At 37.6% G+C, this 16,491-nt stretch overlaps 1 protein-coding gene across 2 annotated transcripts; it reads right to left on the reverse strand.

The window, feature by feature from the left end:
• Window positions 1–543: 543 nt before the first annotated feature.
• On the reverse strand, window positions 544–15,736 carry LOC104504211 (chromosome unknown open reading frame, human C1orf27). 2 transcript variants are annotated; one of them, XM_010147350.1, is made up of 15 exons: window positions 15,610–15,708; window positions 14,858–14,989; window positions 14,409–14,504; window positions 13,194–13,300; window positions 12,452–12,488; window positions 12,181–12,321; window positions 11,466–11,561; window positions 10,880–10,945; window positions 9,430–9,558; window positions 8,733–8,823; window positions 7,529–7,714; window positions 5,691–5,729; window positions 3,013–3,031; window positions 1,888–1,943; window positions 649–716 (listed from the first exon to the last, which is right to left on the reverse strand). In XM_010147350.1, exons 1-15 carry the CDS (start codon window positions 15,706–15,708, stop codon window positions 649–651), a joined length of 1,362 nt encoding a protein of 453 aa, XP_010145652.1. The 2 variants fall into 2 exon arrangements, with proteins under 2 accessions (XP_010145653.1, XP_010145652.1); XM_010147351.1 differs by lacking the exons at window positions 3,013–3,031; window positions 5,691–5,729 and having other exon boundaries at window positions 544–716; window positions 1,888–1,980; window positions 15,610–15,736.
• Between the last annotated feature and the right edge of the window lie 755 nt (window positions 15,737–16,491).

Raw genomic sequence — 16,491 nt, forward strand, 5'->3', positions numbered from 1 at the left:
AGGAGTCTTGGAGTAAATGGCAGAATATACACATCTCAAAAGTTCTATGCATTTTTATTGATTTCTGAATTCTCCAGGTCTTGAACTAAGTTGTTTACAGGCTATATTGGCCTAGTATTTAAACTATTAGAAACTATTTGTTTACCTATTATGCTAGTTGAGCAATATTACAGTGAAATGTTGCCTTCATTAAATTTAATTTTTCCCCAATTAAGATGAGATTTCTTTTAGTAAAGGAAACCTTAAAGTATGAACTGTCATACTAGGTAACTATGCTTATCTTACCAATAGCCTGAAAAACACTAGTATTAACATTTTGCATTAAAACAGCAAGTAGGAAGAAAATTATGGTTCTATATTTGTTTAAGGAACCTTTCTAGAAAATAATACTAATACTCATTTATACAGAGCAACAGTTAGTTTCTTGAAAACTTGATTTGCCTTCTACTTGATACTGTAACCAGATGGTTCTACTTGAGAGAGTAAGTGCATGCTGGAGCAAAGTAACTGAACCTATCATTACAATCTGTATTGCACATCTAACTGGTTGTATTCAGGCAACAATTCTTAACTACTAACAAATATTAAACCCAGATGTTTCCGTCTTGTAACTGGCCAATACTTCCACGAAGCTCCGGTGGCTTGGGTTTAATCACTGAAGTAATTGAAAGAGAAGATTGATGCAAAGACTGCGACAGCAGCTGCTATTACCACACCTAAAATAACAAAGGAAAGGCATTTGGTGAGTGGCAAGGGCAGCACAGTCATCAGCAGCTAGGGTGTGGAGGGCAGGGTCAAGCAGGAGGAGAACAGTAAGTCACCCCAAAAACCATCTACCACTGCTAAGCCTGAATCAAAAGCTACAGTATCAGATCATTAAATTACAAAAGCTCCACGTGACGTTTCTATTCAGAGCAGAACCCTTCCAGAAATTCAGTTGACTGCGTATTTCTATGGTACCTATGCTCTGGCCCATAAAATAATGCAGTGACTGCACTATGGCTTAATTCTAAGAATCAGACTAAGAAGAATAACAAAAATGTTAAGCTTTCAGAAAGAAAAGCTATTACGTTGTTTCTATTCTGCGTGGCACTACATCTACTCTGTCAGTCTGTAGCACTATAGTAATTTTCCTATTGATCAACATGCTTGGCACTGATGCAGCTGAGAAGGCGACGCACAAAAAACCTGAACACCTGACTGATTCAGGGGAAAACATTTTTGCATCCAAAGCAAAGACATTTACTGCTACTACTCCTTAATTTTCCAGTTACCATGTTCTAAGAATAAATATAAAACTATAATTTAATATTAAAGGACATTCAAAGCTGGCAACAAAGAGTACTGTACTAAGTGCAAATTTAGGAGAACTGGATGAAGGAGTATCATGGAGAAGTTGTCTTTGAAAGAATTCAGTGGCAGGGGTTCCCTGAATTATTGAGGCTGACAATTAGTGCCCAAGCTCATATGCATTTGTCAGCTTCGGAAGAAGATCAGTGAGTCAGTAGCAGATTTATGGATGCCTACTTGAGAAAGCCACTCCACTGTGTTATTTTTTTAAAGTACAGAATTATAGAATTGGTGGCTCTCCAAAAAAAGAAATAAAGTTACATGAGGCTTTTGTACTGACTTGCAGGCTGAACAAATGCAAACACTGGTTTTGTTCCAACAGCACACTGTGGCTTTTTCTTACCCAGAAACACCCTGTACCCACAACCCTAGAAGGGGGATTCATATCAGAAAGGCTATCTTATTAAGTTAGCAGCAGAGATTAAGACTTTCTTATTAATCTCCCTAGTTTATTAATAATGCTGTGGAACCTAGCAGTACTGAAAGTGCCCATTATAGTTTCTGGATTGCCATAGCAAAATCAGGGAAGTAACGTACCCATATTCTGTTGAAGTTTCAACAGCAACGTTGTTTTTGTCAGTTGGTTTTGGTGTGTGTCATCCATGTTGTCAGTAATTGGACAAATATCAACTGCATGGAAATGAAGTGAAGAAGTAAACACCAGGTAAAAAGCCAACAGTTGTGTTTTGTAGTCAAATGAATGCAAAAGGCTAAGAACTTCATAACAACATTATAAAGTACATTTATGGTAGAAACAGAAACAGTCTGTCACCATAAAAATGGTAGAGTAGCAACAGTACAGTACTAAATTATACTGTATAGCAGCAAGAGTAAAAATAAAGAGGAAAAACAGATTTGGGAAGAAGTTCTTCTTTCAAAACTCATTTTCCACATCTTCCTTCCAGGGTAGCATACCCAACCCCCATACATAACCTTGGGGAAATTTGACTACTGAGAGGGAATCACCAAAATGAACCATTAATACCTTCCAAGACAAAAGTTTCCCCTTCAAAGTCATTGGTGCAGAGTTTAGGCTACACGCAAATCCCACTGACACTGAAAGAGTACTACCCAACAGCTATAGATGCTTTTTTTTCAAAACACAGAAATTCCTTTTTGAAGATCTCTTAAAAATAAACTTTCAAAGCAGGCATAGAGGACACACTCCCCTTTGGAACAATTACTAAATCCTTAGACTGCTCAGCCAGGATGTGAGAGCACCGTGACTATTTACAGACTGATGGGATTCAAACCCATATCTGTTTCCTTTCCAAAGATTTCCCTAATCACTTGGCTATATCCAGCTTGTTAGAGAGGGGGTGGAAAGAAAGAAGGCGATTAATCTTGAGTCCTTTAGCTGAACTTGTTCGTTTGTCCCTCCGAGAGCAAGCATGCTTTGGACTGTGCAGTTCCATGATAAGGCTACTTGATGGTCGTGGGCCAAAGGTCTTCAATTTGTTTTCCAGTTCCCAGAACAGTTTGCCAAGGCATCACTTGCCAGAAGTTTCAGTTATAATTCAAAAGCGACTATTACAGACATCTTCTGGGCAAGTAAACAGCAAGAGAAAGCATGTGTGCTATTGCGGCGAGAGCTGGATGTCTTTGGAAAGAACAGAATCAGCATGCAGAGATAAGAAAAAAAGACTAACAAATTGTTCTTATTCAGAAGATGAAGATAAACCTCATAGCAGCACCAAATATCAAGTTTTAGCAGTCCAGACTGTGGTTGTCAATCACTTACAGATTACAAGTTATGTAGTTGAGTAATAAGGCACATCCCTTGCGTGTTCATATGAAAATGATTCATGGAAAAGTACTTTCTCTATTATATCATTAGCTATGGGGGAAATGTATAATCTAGATGTGTGATCAGAAAGATCATTTCTGACATCTAAAATGAGTCATGTGCACGATTGTCTTCAAAATCTTCGGGTTAAACTTGCACAAGATCTTTTGTTACACAAAAGCACTCAAACTAGATATTTAGGAGCTCTCTTCAGAAATTTTTTTATCCCTGAGCCCACTGACAGCATAGGATGTACTACACCAGGGCAATTAACTGTCTGAAACTTAACAGGATAGCAAGAAGTACAGATAGAATCACAGAATGGTTTGGGTTGGAAGGGACCTTAAAGACCATCCAGTTCCACCCCCCCTGCCATGGGCAGGGACCCCTTCCACTAGACCAGGTTGCTCCAAGCCTCATCCCGCCTGGCCTTGAACACTTCCAGGGATGGGGCATCCGCAGCTTCTCTGGGCAACCTGTGCCAGTGCCTCCCCACCCTCTCTGGGAAGAACTTATTCCTGATATCCAATCTAAAGCTCCTCACTTTCAATTTAAACCCGTTACCCCTTGTCCTGTCACTACAGGCCCTTGTAAAAAGTCCCCCCCAGCTTCCTTGTAGCCCCTTCAGGCACTGGAAGGTGCTATAAGGTCTCCCCGGAGCCTTCTCTTCTCCAGGCTGAACAAGCCCAACTCTCTCAGCCTGTCCCCGTAGCAGAGGGGCTCCAGCCCTTGGAGCATCTTCGTGGCCTCCTCTGGACTCGCTACAACCAGTCGATATCCTTATGATGGGGATCCCAGATATACACACATGCATACACTAAGTATAAACATTGCTTTGAGATCTTTCTGCAAGCTGCACATACATGTAAAATAAAAATAAGGACACAGAATTTCAATGCAAGTGGTATTTTTTTTGAAGAGAAATGATCAAACATCTCACTGGTCTACGGTGATGCTATAGTTTCATTATTATTTTTATTATGCACAGGAAAACGCAGCCTCATCTGCCTAGAACATGATCAAAAATCTTCAACTGGAGTAAATGAATTATTAATTGTCGTGAGATAGCCATTTAAGTATTTTAACTAGCACAGTAAGAGTACCACATTCTCTACAAACTACTTAACAGAGTTTTCAATTCCCTAAAATAACGTGTGACTTTATAGAAGCTGACTATACTTCTCGGGTCGCCTTTGAAGCCTAGATCCAGCAGGCTTCTTTCTGCTTTAGTTCTGATGCGCAAGTAGGATAGTTTGTGCCCTCTAACTTTGTTTCTTTGCACCTTCATAAGAACCATTACACTTTCTGAAGGTAACTTTTGAAGTTGCACATCAAGGCACCAAACAAAAGAAAGGATAGAAGAAAAAGAGAGACACCCCTTGTGCTATTTAGTTACCAAAGGCATTTATGACATTAAGAAGACTTGCATTTGAATCAGCTGTAGTATATATCAGAGTTTTCAAAAGCAGATGCTTTCTAGCAGCAATTATATGAACACTTAATTCTTCAATTTACTAACAAAGATGGGGAAGTGATTACCACTACTGAAGTCTTATTTATGTTTATCCACTCAGGGTATTTAACCCATCACCCCTTGCACCAAGGGGGAAGAGGGATTTTGTAAAGCCAGTAATAATACAAGCAATTGAAAGCTCTGCATTTAAAGCACTAAATACCTTGAAACTACAGTGTTAGAGCTGTTTATATCTTCCAGTTATAAATAGGTCAGTTTTTACTTTCTATTTTCCATGTAATGATTTTAAAGCATGACCCATTAGTGACCTCACTAGAGAGCTGTACAAGAAAGCAAGAGAATAAAACAGTAGGAGACAGCAGCAGAGCCCGTGCTAAGTAAGGACATAAATCTGACCTTCTCAGAATACTTTTATTTCATATGTTTTGACTAAAAGCTGCTTAATAATAAATCTTTTGGCTATAGTGATTAGATCCTCTTCTTCTCAAGTGCGCATTTGAAAAAGCAACAAGAAAAAAAAAGTTATTTGAAAAGCCTGCTCATGTTCTTGAATTTTAAACAATTCCTTTTAATCAGCCAGCTTTCTGCAGAACTTCACTATGGATAGCATGTCCTGTGAATTCGAGGTTGCTGCCTAAGACCACAGGAATTTTGATACAAACAGAAAGGCTGATGGTAACATTCACTTCAAACCAATTTTTATACCATTACTGAATACTGACTATTAAAGACAGCACTAAGCTTTGAGAAACAACAAATGCTACCCAAATTGCAATGATGCATTGAAAAAGCCTTTACAGAAAGAAAGCCCAAACCCTCATTACGTCACAAAAATGTGTTTACAGCAATAATTAGACACTTCATACCGAAGTATCAATAAATTCAAATTGCAAAATTCATGCATTTTCTTACAAGGCAGCCGACTTTTCTCGCACAGTTAATGCATTTAATTTCTAAAATGGCCTGCCTGGTGTTAATTAAAAAAAAAGTATAAACAAATCATGATCTTAAGGAATCACAAGTTAATGATGCCATAACAATGATCAGAATTAAACACTGTTGCACTGATAGCATTATTACTATCATCACTATTAACAGAACCCATTCTATGGACACACTCTGCAGTGTTCACTAGGACAAGTCCAGTCTCTTAATTTTTTCTGAAATCCTCTTCATTCTCCTCTGCTATGCACTTTGCCTTTTAAAAAAATGAAAATAAATCCCCCCCACGTAACTCTATAACCAGCAAGCTACAAGAACACACAGACTCATTTGTCAGCTACCTGGACATCGTTTTACACGCATTATTGGCATCAAATCTTCGTGATGCATAGCTGTTAGTCTTCCCGTGCTTTCTTCCCATCTCCAGATCACACATCCTTACATAAGCAATAAAGCTAAAATGAATCATCTTCTCTCTCCCTCCCACACCTATCTCCACTGCTACAACAATATTATTTGCTTCACTAAGTTATACTAATTCCTTAAAGCTCAGTAATAATTAGCTTTAAGATTATTAAAGTTGCTCTTATAATGCAAGACAGATTTTTATTGGCTTTCCTGTTCTTCTTGAGGTTCTTGAGCTGTGTACATCTTTTACTTCTCAAGGTAATGAGTCATTTTCACAGCTAACAGGTTTAGTTAAAGCCTGGGGAAAACTGATTAATTTAGAAAGACATAAGAATTTATGTTTAGCTCTGCAATTAAGAAACTCAAAAAAACCTCCAAGTAAACAAGTAGGTCAAGTAGAAAATCACTAATCACACTTCACCCTACACAGTAAGCTCATGGTTGCATTTAGCATTTTTGTCCCTAAATAGCAACATCAATCAAAGTGTTCACAGGTCTTATATGACAATTAGTGGGGTTTTTAATAATTTAAATTTTTAAAAATGTAACCTGCAGTTCATATTCATGTTGATGTGGGAAACAAGGCGAGAAAATAAATCTCTTCCATAAGATCATAGGAAGTATTATCAGATGCATTTCAACTACATATTTGATTCCTACATGGAAATCAGAGTTGGGGGGGGGGGGGGAGGGAACCCACACCACAACAGGAGACAACATAAACCAGACCTATTAAGAAAAAAAGGAAGTCAGTAACTAGATCATCACAAAATACCTGTATCAAAAGGAATATAAGTCTCATAATTAGATCATAACCTTAAGACATCCAGTAGAAAATGAAAAGCACTCAATTATCTTCTGATTTCAGGTGAATCACAAAACTTCAGTTTTGGGCACTGCATCTGATACATAGATTAACACACTCAGAACAAAACAAGGTACTTTGTATTTCTGAAAAAGCCAGGTTTTAGCATGAGAACTTCCTTAAAGGCACATTCGACTATACGTATGTATCTTTCGTTAACAGCATTTTAAATGTACGTTTTCATTATTTAGTGAAAAAACAGTAGGTTTGACTAAAGCACTCAACTGCTTTTCCTTACTTATTCTAAGTAGTATTAGAACTACCCAGTCCTAAAAAAACCTGAACTACTGAAGAAGTAACCGGAATATAAAGTTTTAAAGGTTTTTCTTACAGTTTATTTGCCAATAGGGAACCACCTATAATTCATGTGCAGAGTGACGTATGCAAACCTTGTTTAACCACGTATTTATGTATCTACCACGGTTCATGAGCTGCAACCATGGTTGCACAGATAATACAGAGTCAAGTATTTGAGAGAAGAACGAGAGGTCTGTTACAAGCCAAATACAGAAACTGTAAGAACCTCTACCTTTCCACAAATATATTTAAACTGTAATTAGACTGATATAAGCCTTTAGAGCTTGATATGAAGTAAGCCAACTTTAAGCATATCCATATCTGGATATAACTGGTCTAATGCCATTAGTCAACATTTTCGTAATCCATGATGTAGTCCATCCTGGTTCTCAGATACTGTATTTACCTGTGTTCATTTCCTCTGCTATATGGATATCTTCAGCTTGCACAGATTGATCCAACATCTCAACAAAACGTTCCTGAATTTCTCCAGTGGCCTCATCACCAAACTTATAATCACTGAGCATCACACTTGATCCAGCAACAGGGACAAACAGTCTTTGAGGTAAAACATGATATTCCCTCTCAAAATCTAAAAGAAAAGAGGGAAAAAAATACCACCCAAATAAAAGCCTTGCCAGTGATGATAAGATTCCTTGTTAATCTCTGACCGTAAGATAAAGCTATTGCAAAAGAACTGGTCAAGGTTTCCATGTATAAACCCTGTTTTCAGGCATGGCTTGTTTAGCTGTTACTATTCTCTGGAAGTTTTTGCTGCAATTATATCGATTTATGTTCTTACATTAGTCTCTGCAGAAATAGCTGAGACAGCTCCAAAACAGACCGTAAAATGTTAAACAGATCTTTTGTCATGTTTAGAATGACTAGCAAAAGAACTCTGGGAAAGACTGCAGATAAGAGCAAACACAGAACAGCGTATGATTTCAACACCACAAAGGTCTGCAAACACTCGGCTGCTTTATGCCATGCTTAAAGCCACAAAGTACGGGTGCCACCTAATGAAGAAAATAAAAACTGCATGCAACTGAAAAGTCTAAATCATGCAGGTTGGATAAAGCTGGCTAACTCCAAAACGAAACACGTTCCCCTAAATTAAATGGCAATTCTGAATCGTTTTTCCTTACACAGTGAACCTGTTACCTTTTTTTTCATTTTTTTCTAAAATCACTACCAAAGACAGTATCTTTTAAAAGACTTTCCTTGATAGGAGATCTTCAAAATGCTATTTCAGTTAGTTAATAATATTTGGTTTTTAAAAAAAAAAAAAAACACCACGCACAAAAAACCCCCAAAAACCAACATGACAACAAGAAGATATCTTGATACCATGGCACTGACTCAAAGAAGTTTAAAGAATCCCCCCCACATGACCTAGACCACCTGGTCTCAGCATAAACCCCCTTAGTTTTTAATACAATCATGATAGAAAGTTTTGTTTACATTAAATCAATTTGCATTGCATTATGGCCACTGCATGGTCCTATGTTAAGTTCAAGCTAATGCAATCCAGCAGAATTTTCTAAAACCACCAAAATTCACTACAAACATAAGCTGTTCGGGTTTGTTTGTTTGTTTGTTTTAATTCCTACTTTTTTTGTGAGGTCCTTCATTTATAATCAGATCTTCAAATAGTAGTTCACACCGATCACTCAATGTGTTTATGATGTCTCTTTTCAAAGCCTGTGAGGACAAAGCAAAAACATCAGTACTAGAAAAGCCATTTGCAAAGCTTTTGACTCTTAAGAAACAACAAAATAAGACCCTTACAGGTTTAACCCATGTTGAAAGAACAGTTATTCCCAAAAAATAAAAAATCTAAAGGGAATTTTTAGAAGTCCAATAAAGAGAAGCCAATATCAAAAGAATTAATTGTTAAAATTGACAACTGCTAGACACTACAATTAAAGCAAACAAAAAAATAATCACAAGGCATTGACTCAATAAGTGTGGAGGAGGTTTCTCAGAACAAATAAATCTGTATTTTTCCCCTCCACACATACAAAAGTGTAAGTCTGTAACCTTTTCTTAAGAAAATTCTTCAAAGCCTAACCACTTTGACAATTTGTGCAAAGATTCACCAGAGAACATTAGCAACAGGAGAGCCATCTGCTAGAATTGAAAATGAATCTACCACACACAGATAATTTCTAAAACAATCCCTATGTGCAAGGAGATGAACATTTTGAACACAGTTTAGTCCATGACATTTTGGGGAAAAAAAAAAAAAAGTCTGACAAGTTTCATGTATTTCAGAAAAATGTTTCTGATGAAACACCTTTTGACTACCTGAATAGCTTCTTTAACTTTTGGCTTGTTGTTATGTATGTAGGCTCGGCATTTCACAGCACCTTTGAGATTTATGGAACCACTGCAGACCTGAACTGTAGCTGTTGATCTAAGACTTGAACCCTGGGACTGAAAAAATAAACGTTTCAGTTTATCTTGTTACCAAGGTACTTGCAGCATGAGTAATGAAAAACAGAACTAGGAGATTAATAGCATACATTAACATGTTTACATATAACCTGATTTCCCCTCATAATTTATACCTCTAATACTATTTTTTATTAGTTTTGTTAGTTAAGAATGAAAATCTCTCACTTTTCCAGACGTTCCATTTCTTGTGAATTAAATATTTGTGCCTATAAGGCTTCTAAAACTTTCCAAGCAAGTGACTTGTGGCTAATAGTAGTATTGCAACATATAAGTATTTTTAAGATTCTTTTTTTTAAACAATGAAGATTGTAGGTTTACTATATAGTCACCTTAACTTATGGTATCCTGAGAGTCATCCCATCAGTCAGTACCGAATTATAAACGTGGTCGCATTTAGAACTGTATCAAACTGTTGCCTAGAAGCATCCACCCTAATTACCAAAACAGTGAGTGCATATTACAAAGGACTCTAAGACAACACCTAGAAACACAGGGATGCGTAACTTCCACACAACTTGCATAAACTACTTCTGCCAAAATAAAAAGCTTTCCTTTCTCTGAGGCAATTAACCACTGTAACAACAGAAGCCGAGATACTCATCAGATCTTGAAAAAAGCATTTTATGCATTCCTAAAATTTTAGCTAAATATAACTTTAGAGAAACCAGGAACTACCTGACAAAACAGGGTGGCCTGTGCTGTGCAAGAAGCCTACAAAACAATGCCATAACATTTGGACCTCAGGACCTAGGCTCGGCCATGTAATTCAGGGTTCAAGTCAGCACAACCTCTGGTAGAGAGGAAATTCCTGACACAGACCCAACAGCTCCAGATGATTCAGTTCACAGGATCTGTACCTTAATCCAAAACTAGTGACTGCGCTTCTGACAAAAGCATTCAAGTGAATGTCCATAGCTAGCCATGGCAAGTTGAAGCGTGAGGGTGATTCTGAACTTCAGAACGATGCAAAGTCACCTCAAAATCAACGTTCACAGGTGCATACAGGTGATGCTATCAAATGGATTAATTCATGGGATTTCATTTTTATAACCAATTTTTCAGATTTTCCTTGTCGCTGTACCGTGCAATTCTTTGACAACGCAGTTATCGCAGCAGCAGAATTTCCAAAGACACAAAATATGCAGACCTCTCCACAGTTTCACAATCAATATCCACAGGGGAATAAAGAGTCTTAGGACAAAGTAAGGTGCATTTCTAGACAATAATTTGGATTTTTTAATTTTATTCTATTTTAGAAGAAAACAGAGGGGTTATACTTTATAAACCACTAAATACTTACCAGCTGTGTCAGAACTTTGACATCAGAAAACTGAGTGCTGGATTGAGTATTTCCTCTTAACTTTTTCTGAGGGGAAAGAAGAATTTTGTGCGTGTCATGAAACAGGAAAAAAAAAAATCTCCCAATCAAACACTCCTCACCATGGTATAAATATGCTGTAGTTTATAGCTTTCAAAAGAGAAAAATGGCATACAGAAATCAGCCATGAGAATATAATTACAAAACTAAAGGAAAGATGAATGCATCGGCCAAACAACGTGTTTCCACTCTTTGTTAAGCATTTAGACATAATACGTCTTGGAAATCTCATCACCTACATTCACACCTTACTCATGTTCCTTAATGAGGAGAGAGCATACAGAAAAATTTTTAGTCAGACTTCACATAAAACTATTGTGTTGGAGCGGAAGAAGAGACAGTTTGCAGCAATGAAGATGGCAACACAAGCAGTCCTGCGTATTAGTTACCTGAAATAGGCTAGTGAGATCAAATGTTGTACAGAAGATGGCTCAGCCAATGCTTTATCACACTGGAGGTTCTAACTACACATCTGTTAGAGTTCAATTCCTTGTTGTTGGGTACTCACCTGCCCTTCCAGTAGTTCTGTATCATCATCTTTAACTTGGCCATTGATCAGAAAGACACTGTCTTCTATTTGTTTTGACCATCGATTTAATCCATTCTTTAAAAAAGTGAAAACACAAAAATCTTGTAAAAGATAATTTCACTGTAAGAGTTGGACAGTATCATGCTGAAAATTATAGAAATATATGTTTCAACAGTCACTCTGCAAGAGTTAAAAGCCCAAAAAAATGTGTCTATATCTTTCCAAAGCTGAATCTTAAAATCACCAGGTTCAGAATATATCCATTAAACACCTTTAAAATACGTATTTCCTAAGTCCTACCCCAGGGATTTGATTTCTGTAGCGAGGGATGCAGCCTACTGGAAGTCAATTCATCTTAAAAGCACCCCATACCCCTGTTCTAATTGGATGTAACCTTTCACTAGGTGAATCAGAAGAGATTTCAGGTAGAAAAATCATGACAATTGGTAAATAATTCTGAGCAAAGGAAACTGCCAACACTAAGCACAGCAGATGAAAAAGCTACCTGCATTTTTTCTACTATGAATGCTTCGTAACAACTTCAAATTACATTTAAAAGAGGAATAACTGCCAAACATTCTCTGCTGATTAGTTCTGCTCACACTATTCAAATCTTTCTCTCAAATATGAGAGGGATTCAACAGAATCAAGAGTGTAGGGACCAACAACACAACCAGTGCAACTGGTTAGTTACCTTGGTATTCTTCTCCAAGTCATGGTTCAGTGAAGTAGCAAGAAGTGGAATGTGAATATTAACATTTACTGTGCAGTCCAAAGCTAACCAGGAAGCAGACAGAGCACTCTGATATTTCCAATCTGCTGGTTTAGCTGAACTCTGAGAGCAGAAATAGGCAATAAAGCATCAATACTGTATAACTCAAAGAGAGATTTATATTTTGTTAGTTTTTAAACATTACTTGTCACGCATTAAAAGCTGTACCTGACACACAGGGTGACGAACTTACCTTTGAATCTTGTACATCATAGGTTCGGCAAACTACTCTTTGCTACTTAAAGAAAACGATCCAATGAAAAGCAAAAAATCTGAGTAAGAACAATTGACAACTAAATGGGTCCTTAACTTCTTTGTTGAGCTAATTTATGCTCTGAAGAAAGTTCTCACCTTTCGTTGATGTAAAAAAGTGGAAAAACCTTTTAGTGTAAACTTCAACTACAATAGTGATGCTGTCCCATCTCTTACAAATATATTAAGATCAATAGGTATCTACAGGGAGAACCACCAGTGCACCAATTTTCAAATTATCCTCATCTCTCTCAACTCTCTAAGGAAGAGCCTTGCTTTCTCTTGTATTACTTTACTATCAACAGACCTAGCACTCTCCTGCAGCACTAGTACAGGTTCCACATGCCTGCCATTTCCCCAATTTCATTTACGCATAATTGGTAACAGCAGGAAGAACCTATACAGTATTTCACACGTTTTCCTCGATTTATGCAAATCAAAACCGACTGGGGAAGGCACCACACACAAACCTAACAGTAAAATATGATGGAAATTTTGCAAGGATAAGAGGGTGAATAGCCTCACTCATGGCTAATCAGAAACCTCCATTTCAACTTACTGATCTATACCTACCTGAACTCAGACAACTTTTCCCTCCCAAGTTATCATTTATTCATAAATAACTACAGGAACAAGGTTGAGGGCAGCAGTCTCAATCCATAAACTTTGCTCATAAAGGATACTTCTTTGTAGCAGAACAAATTTGAAGAGCTGCTCTGTCTGAGACCTCCTCCTCAGCGGGTTTCCAGAGCCTTCTTTTAGTCAAGGACTTTTCCATTGAGAAGATTAGCTAAAGATGAAGAAAGCATTATGGATTTTTCCACAAAAATAACGCATTATAATTTCTGGAAAACAGTACTGCACTGAAGTTTTAAGTCCAAGTGATATCCAAGTATATCCAAGTGATATCCAAGTATAAACAGGAAATATGGCTCACAAGTCACCAAAATGTCATGTTAAAAGAACATTCACAAAGTTTCATAGGCAACTACTCCAAAGAGAAAGTTGCTTGTGAAAGCTTAATAAAATTCCTTATAAACTGAACCAAGCAACACACATTCAACCTGTATGTTTTTCTCCCTACACAAATATTACAGCTCTAAGCCTATTTGCTGAGGATCCAGAAAGACAGCTGTGCAAAATAGCTAATTCAAGAGAAAAAAAAGAATTAATTCAGGAATCACTGATTACCAGGACACAGCTCACCTTTTTCTGTTGGCTACTAACTGCAGTAATAAAACTGAATCTTGGACATTAGGCTTCAAACCATACTCATGTTTAAATTGTTTATCATGCTTACCTGATTAAAACGATAAAATGAACCTACATTTACAGAACACAAAATAAAAGTGGCACTAGATGCCCCAATACTGTAACAAAAATGCATTTTAAGTCTATCAGACAGTAGCATGTTCTAAGTAGTTTTTAAATATAACCCCACACACCTAAGTCAAATACTACTAGTTCTATCGCAGATATTCCTTTTAAATGAACCAGAACTATAGAGATTTCACCACAGTAAACATCTCTAATCTGAACAAATCATTCAGACAAAAAAGCTAACATACTACCACTGCTAACAATGTGCCACAAGGATTTAGTTTAACAGAAACCTTGAAGATGTTTTCCTTAAACTAGAATGTCCACTTTCAGTAAATACAGTAACATTTATTATTGCAGTTATAATCATCACAAGAAAGTTAGCAAATACAAGCTGTTATACAGTCCCACAGGACAGTGATTTCTGAGGTTTCAGTCTCAAAACCATACCTCAAGCCAGAACATTTGAGCTTTTAGAAATAAAGCAACAAAACAATATAGACTCGAGACACTGACAGCAAATTATTCAGCTAACACCTAAAAGATATTCCTGCCTTTCCGCCAGGAAGCATACTCACCTTGCGCAAAGCACTTTGACTATCTTTTGACAATTCCGGAGTTGCAATAATAAACACACCAAGAACTAATAAGCCTCCAGGAAGCATTCTAGAAACCTTAAAAATAGAAATGAACATATATAAATAGGAATCAAAGATCTAGCAACCACGTAACTTGATGTATCAAAAATTTCTAGAGACAGGGACACATCAAGAGCAGAAATGAAATACGTAGGACTTCTTCACTTTTAAGTTCCTCTGAAATGTAGGAACACAGCACCTTACAAATTTTCTCGCTTCAGTCCTACCAATTTTCTGTTTCATCATAAACTTTGAAAACCTAGAGTGGTTACCAAGGTTCTTCTACTTGGATAAAAAGGCTTGACATTAAGGAAGCAATGAGAGAGTTTTTCTAAGTCCTATCTTCTTTCTGTTCCTCCCACACCCTCCATTAAGTCATACTGTGCTACCTGAGTGGCGTGTGTAGTTATCCACTCTTCATCAATGGACGCCAGTTTTGAAGGACTGATGCCGTCTTCCTTCTGCTCTTCCTTCGGAGGTGTTCGAACAGCCCGAATTACGTAGTCTCTTTGTGGGGAACACTTTCAAAAACATCAACATAAGCAAATATACCATGAAGTTGATATCAAGTCTGAGAACATACTGTGTAATACAGTAACTGTAAGGTCTGCTTTACAGTAGGTATCGCTAAACTCCACAGTGATGTTACAAAATAATTGCTTCATGAATAAGACTTTGCCTTGAAGCCTTGTTTAGTGGTAACTTTTCTCTTTAAAGTTTTAATTTCTTTTCTGTATGTCGTATCTTTCACAAAACAATTTTAAAAGACTCGAGTAGTTGGTTAACAACATAAACCCTTTACAGAAGTCCCACCTTTCTGGTCATATTACCACCCTCCTGCACCATACAAGCTCAAGGTGATGTTCATACAATCACAGAACGGTTTGGGTTGGAAGGGACCTTAAAGATCATCTAGTTCCAACCCCCCTGCCATAGGCAGGGACACCTTCCACTAAACCACGTTGCTCAAAGCCACATCCAGCCTGGCCTTGAACACTTCCAGGGATGGGGCATCCACAGCTTCTTTAGGCAACCTGTTCCAGTGCCTCACCATGTTAATGGACTTATCCCAGATGATTAAGGCCAAGGGGGTTTTCTCCTTATTAACGAATGGAACAGACTTAAAATATTCCACACTTACCTGCCCTATTAACAGGCCGGTGACATAAGGCTTTAATTTTGTGCTGAGGTCTGAAAGATACTGCCCAACTGCTTCCTCAACAAAGTAGGTTCTACCCATTGCTGCAGGTTTAAGATTAAGTATTGCAGTTTCAATCTACAAAACAAGTAACATACAAAGTGAAAGAAATTATATATACACCTGTTATGTGACAATAAAGAGTTTCACACAAAGATCCTGAACAGATTAATACCTTATTAGCCAACAAAGCTGCTTGTTTGCTGTTTGGCTTTATGCGAGTTTGGTTTTTTAAATGAAAAACATAATTCTCGGTACTAGAGGAAGAAGTATGTGACTATCATTTGAAAGAAAACTATTTTAAATACCTGCCACTGGCATGATATGGCAAATCATACAAGATGCTGGGAAGAACATGTCTCCAAGCAACAATTTCTTGCTGCATCATGTTTCCTCAGAGGCCAGGATGTGAAGCATAGATTTTTTTGCATTCGCATTCCTCTTTGAGGAACTTACTAAATGCCACACAGGTACTTAAACATGCCATGCACAATTTGCATTCCAATTCCAAAGGCATTAAAGGTCTGTGGACTGTCCAAAATGCCATGTTTACAGCTCCTATTAGAGCCTTATGAATCGAGGACATGGGGATTCATGTCCGGGACACAATTCATGTCACAGACACGCCCCCCTTCCATACAGACCACTTCTGAAATCGGCTTCGTGCGTTAAGGACTTTCACAACAAGCCAACCATGAAAGCGCTGAAGGCAAAGAGCATCCAGAGTCCCCGCAAAGGCGTCTCCTGGCGAAAGCTGCACGGGGATGGCGGAGCTTTAGCTCTGGACCTCACCTCGGCCCACACAACGGGACGAACGCAGCCCTG

The sequence above is a fragment of the Eurypyga helias genome, unplaced genomic scaffold (genome assembly GCF_000690775.1).
Source record: "Eurypyga helias isolate BGI_N326 unplaced genomic scaffold, ASM69077v1 scaffold33052, whole genome shotgun sequence".
Classification (NCBI taxonomy): Eukaryota; Metazoa; Chordata; class Aves; order Eurypygiformes; family Eurypygidae; genus Eurypyga; species Eurypyga helias.

Bases quoted from the DNA above. Each gene is read 5' to 3' on its own strand.
- LOC104504211 (XM_010147350.1), bottom strand. From the start codon at position 15,708: ATGGGTAGAACCTACTTTGTTGAGGAAGCAGTTGGGCAGTATCTTTCA. The intron at 11,562-12,180 runs GTAACTAACCAG...ACTTTTTTAAAG, and splicing joins ACTTGGAGAAGAATACCAAG to AATGGATTAAATCGATGGTC. The intron at 7,715-8,732 runs GTAGGAATTAAA...CTTTTCTTTTAG, and splicing joins TGAAGGACCTCACAAAAAAA to ATTTTGAGAGGGAATATCAT.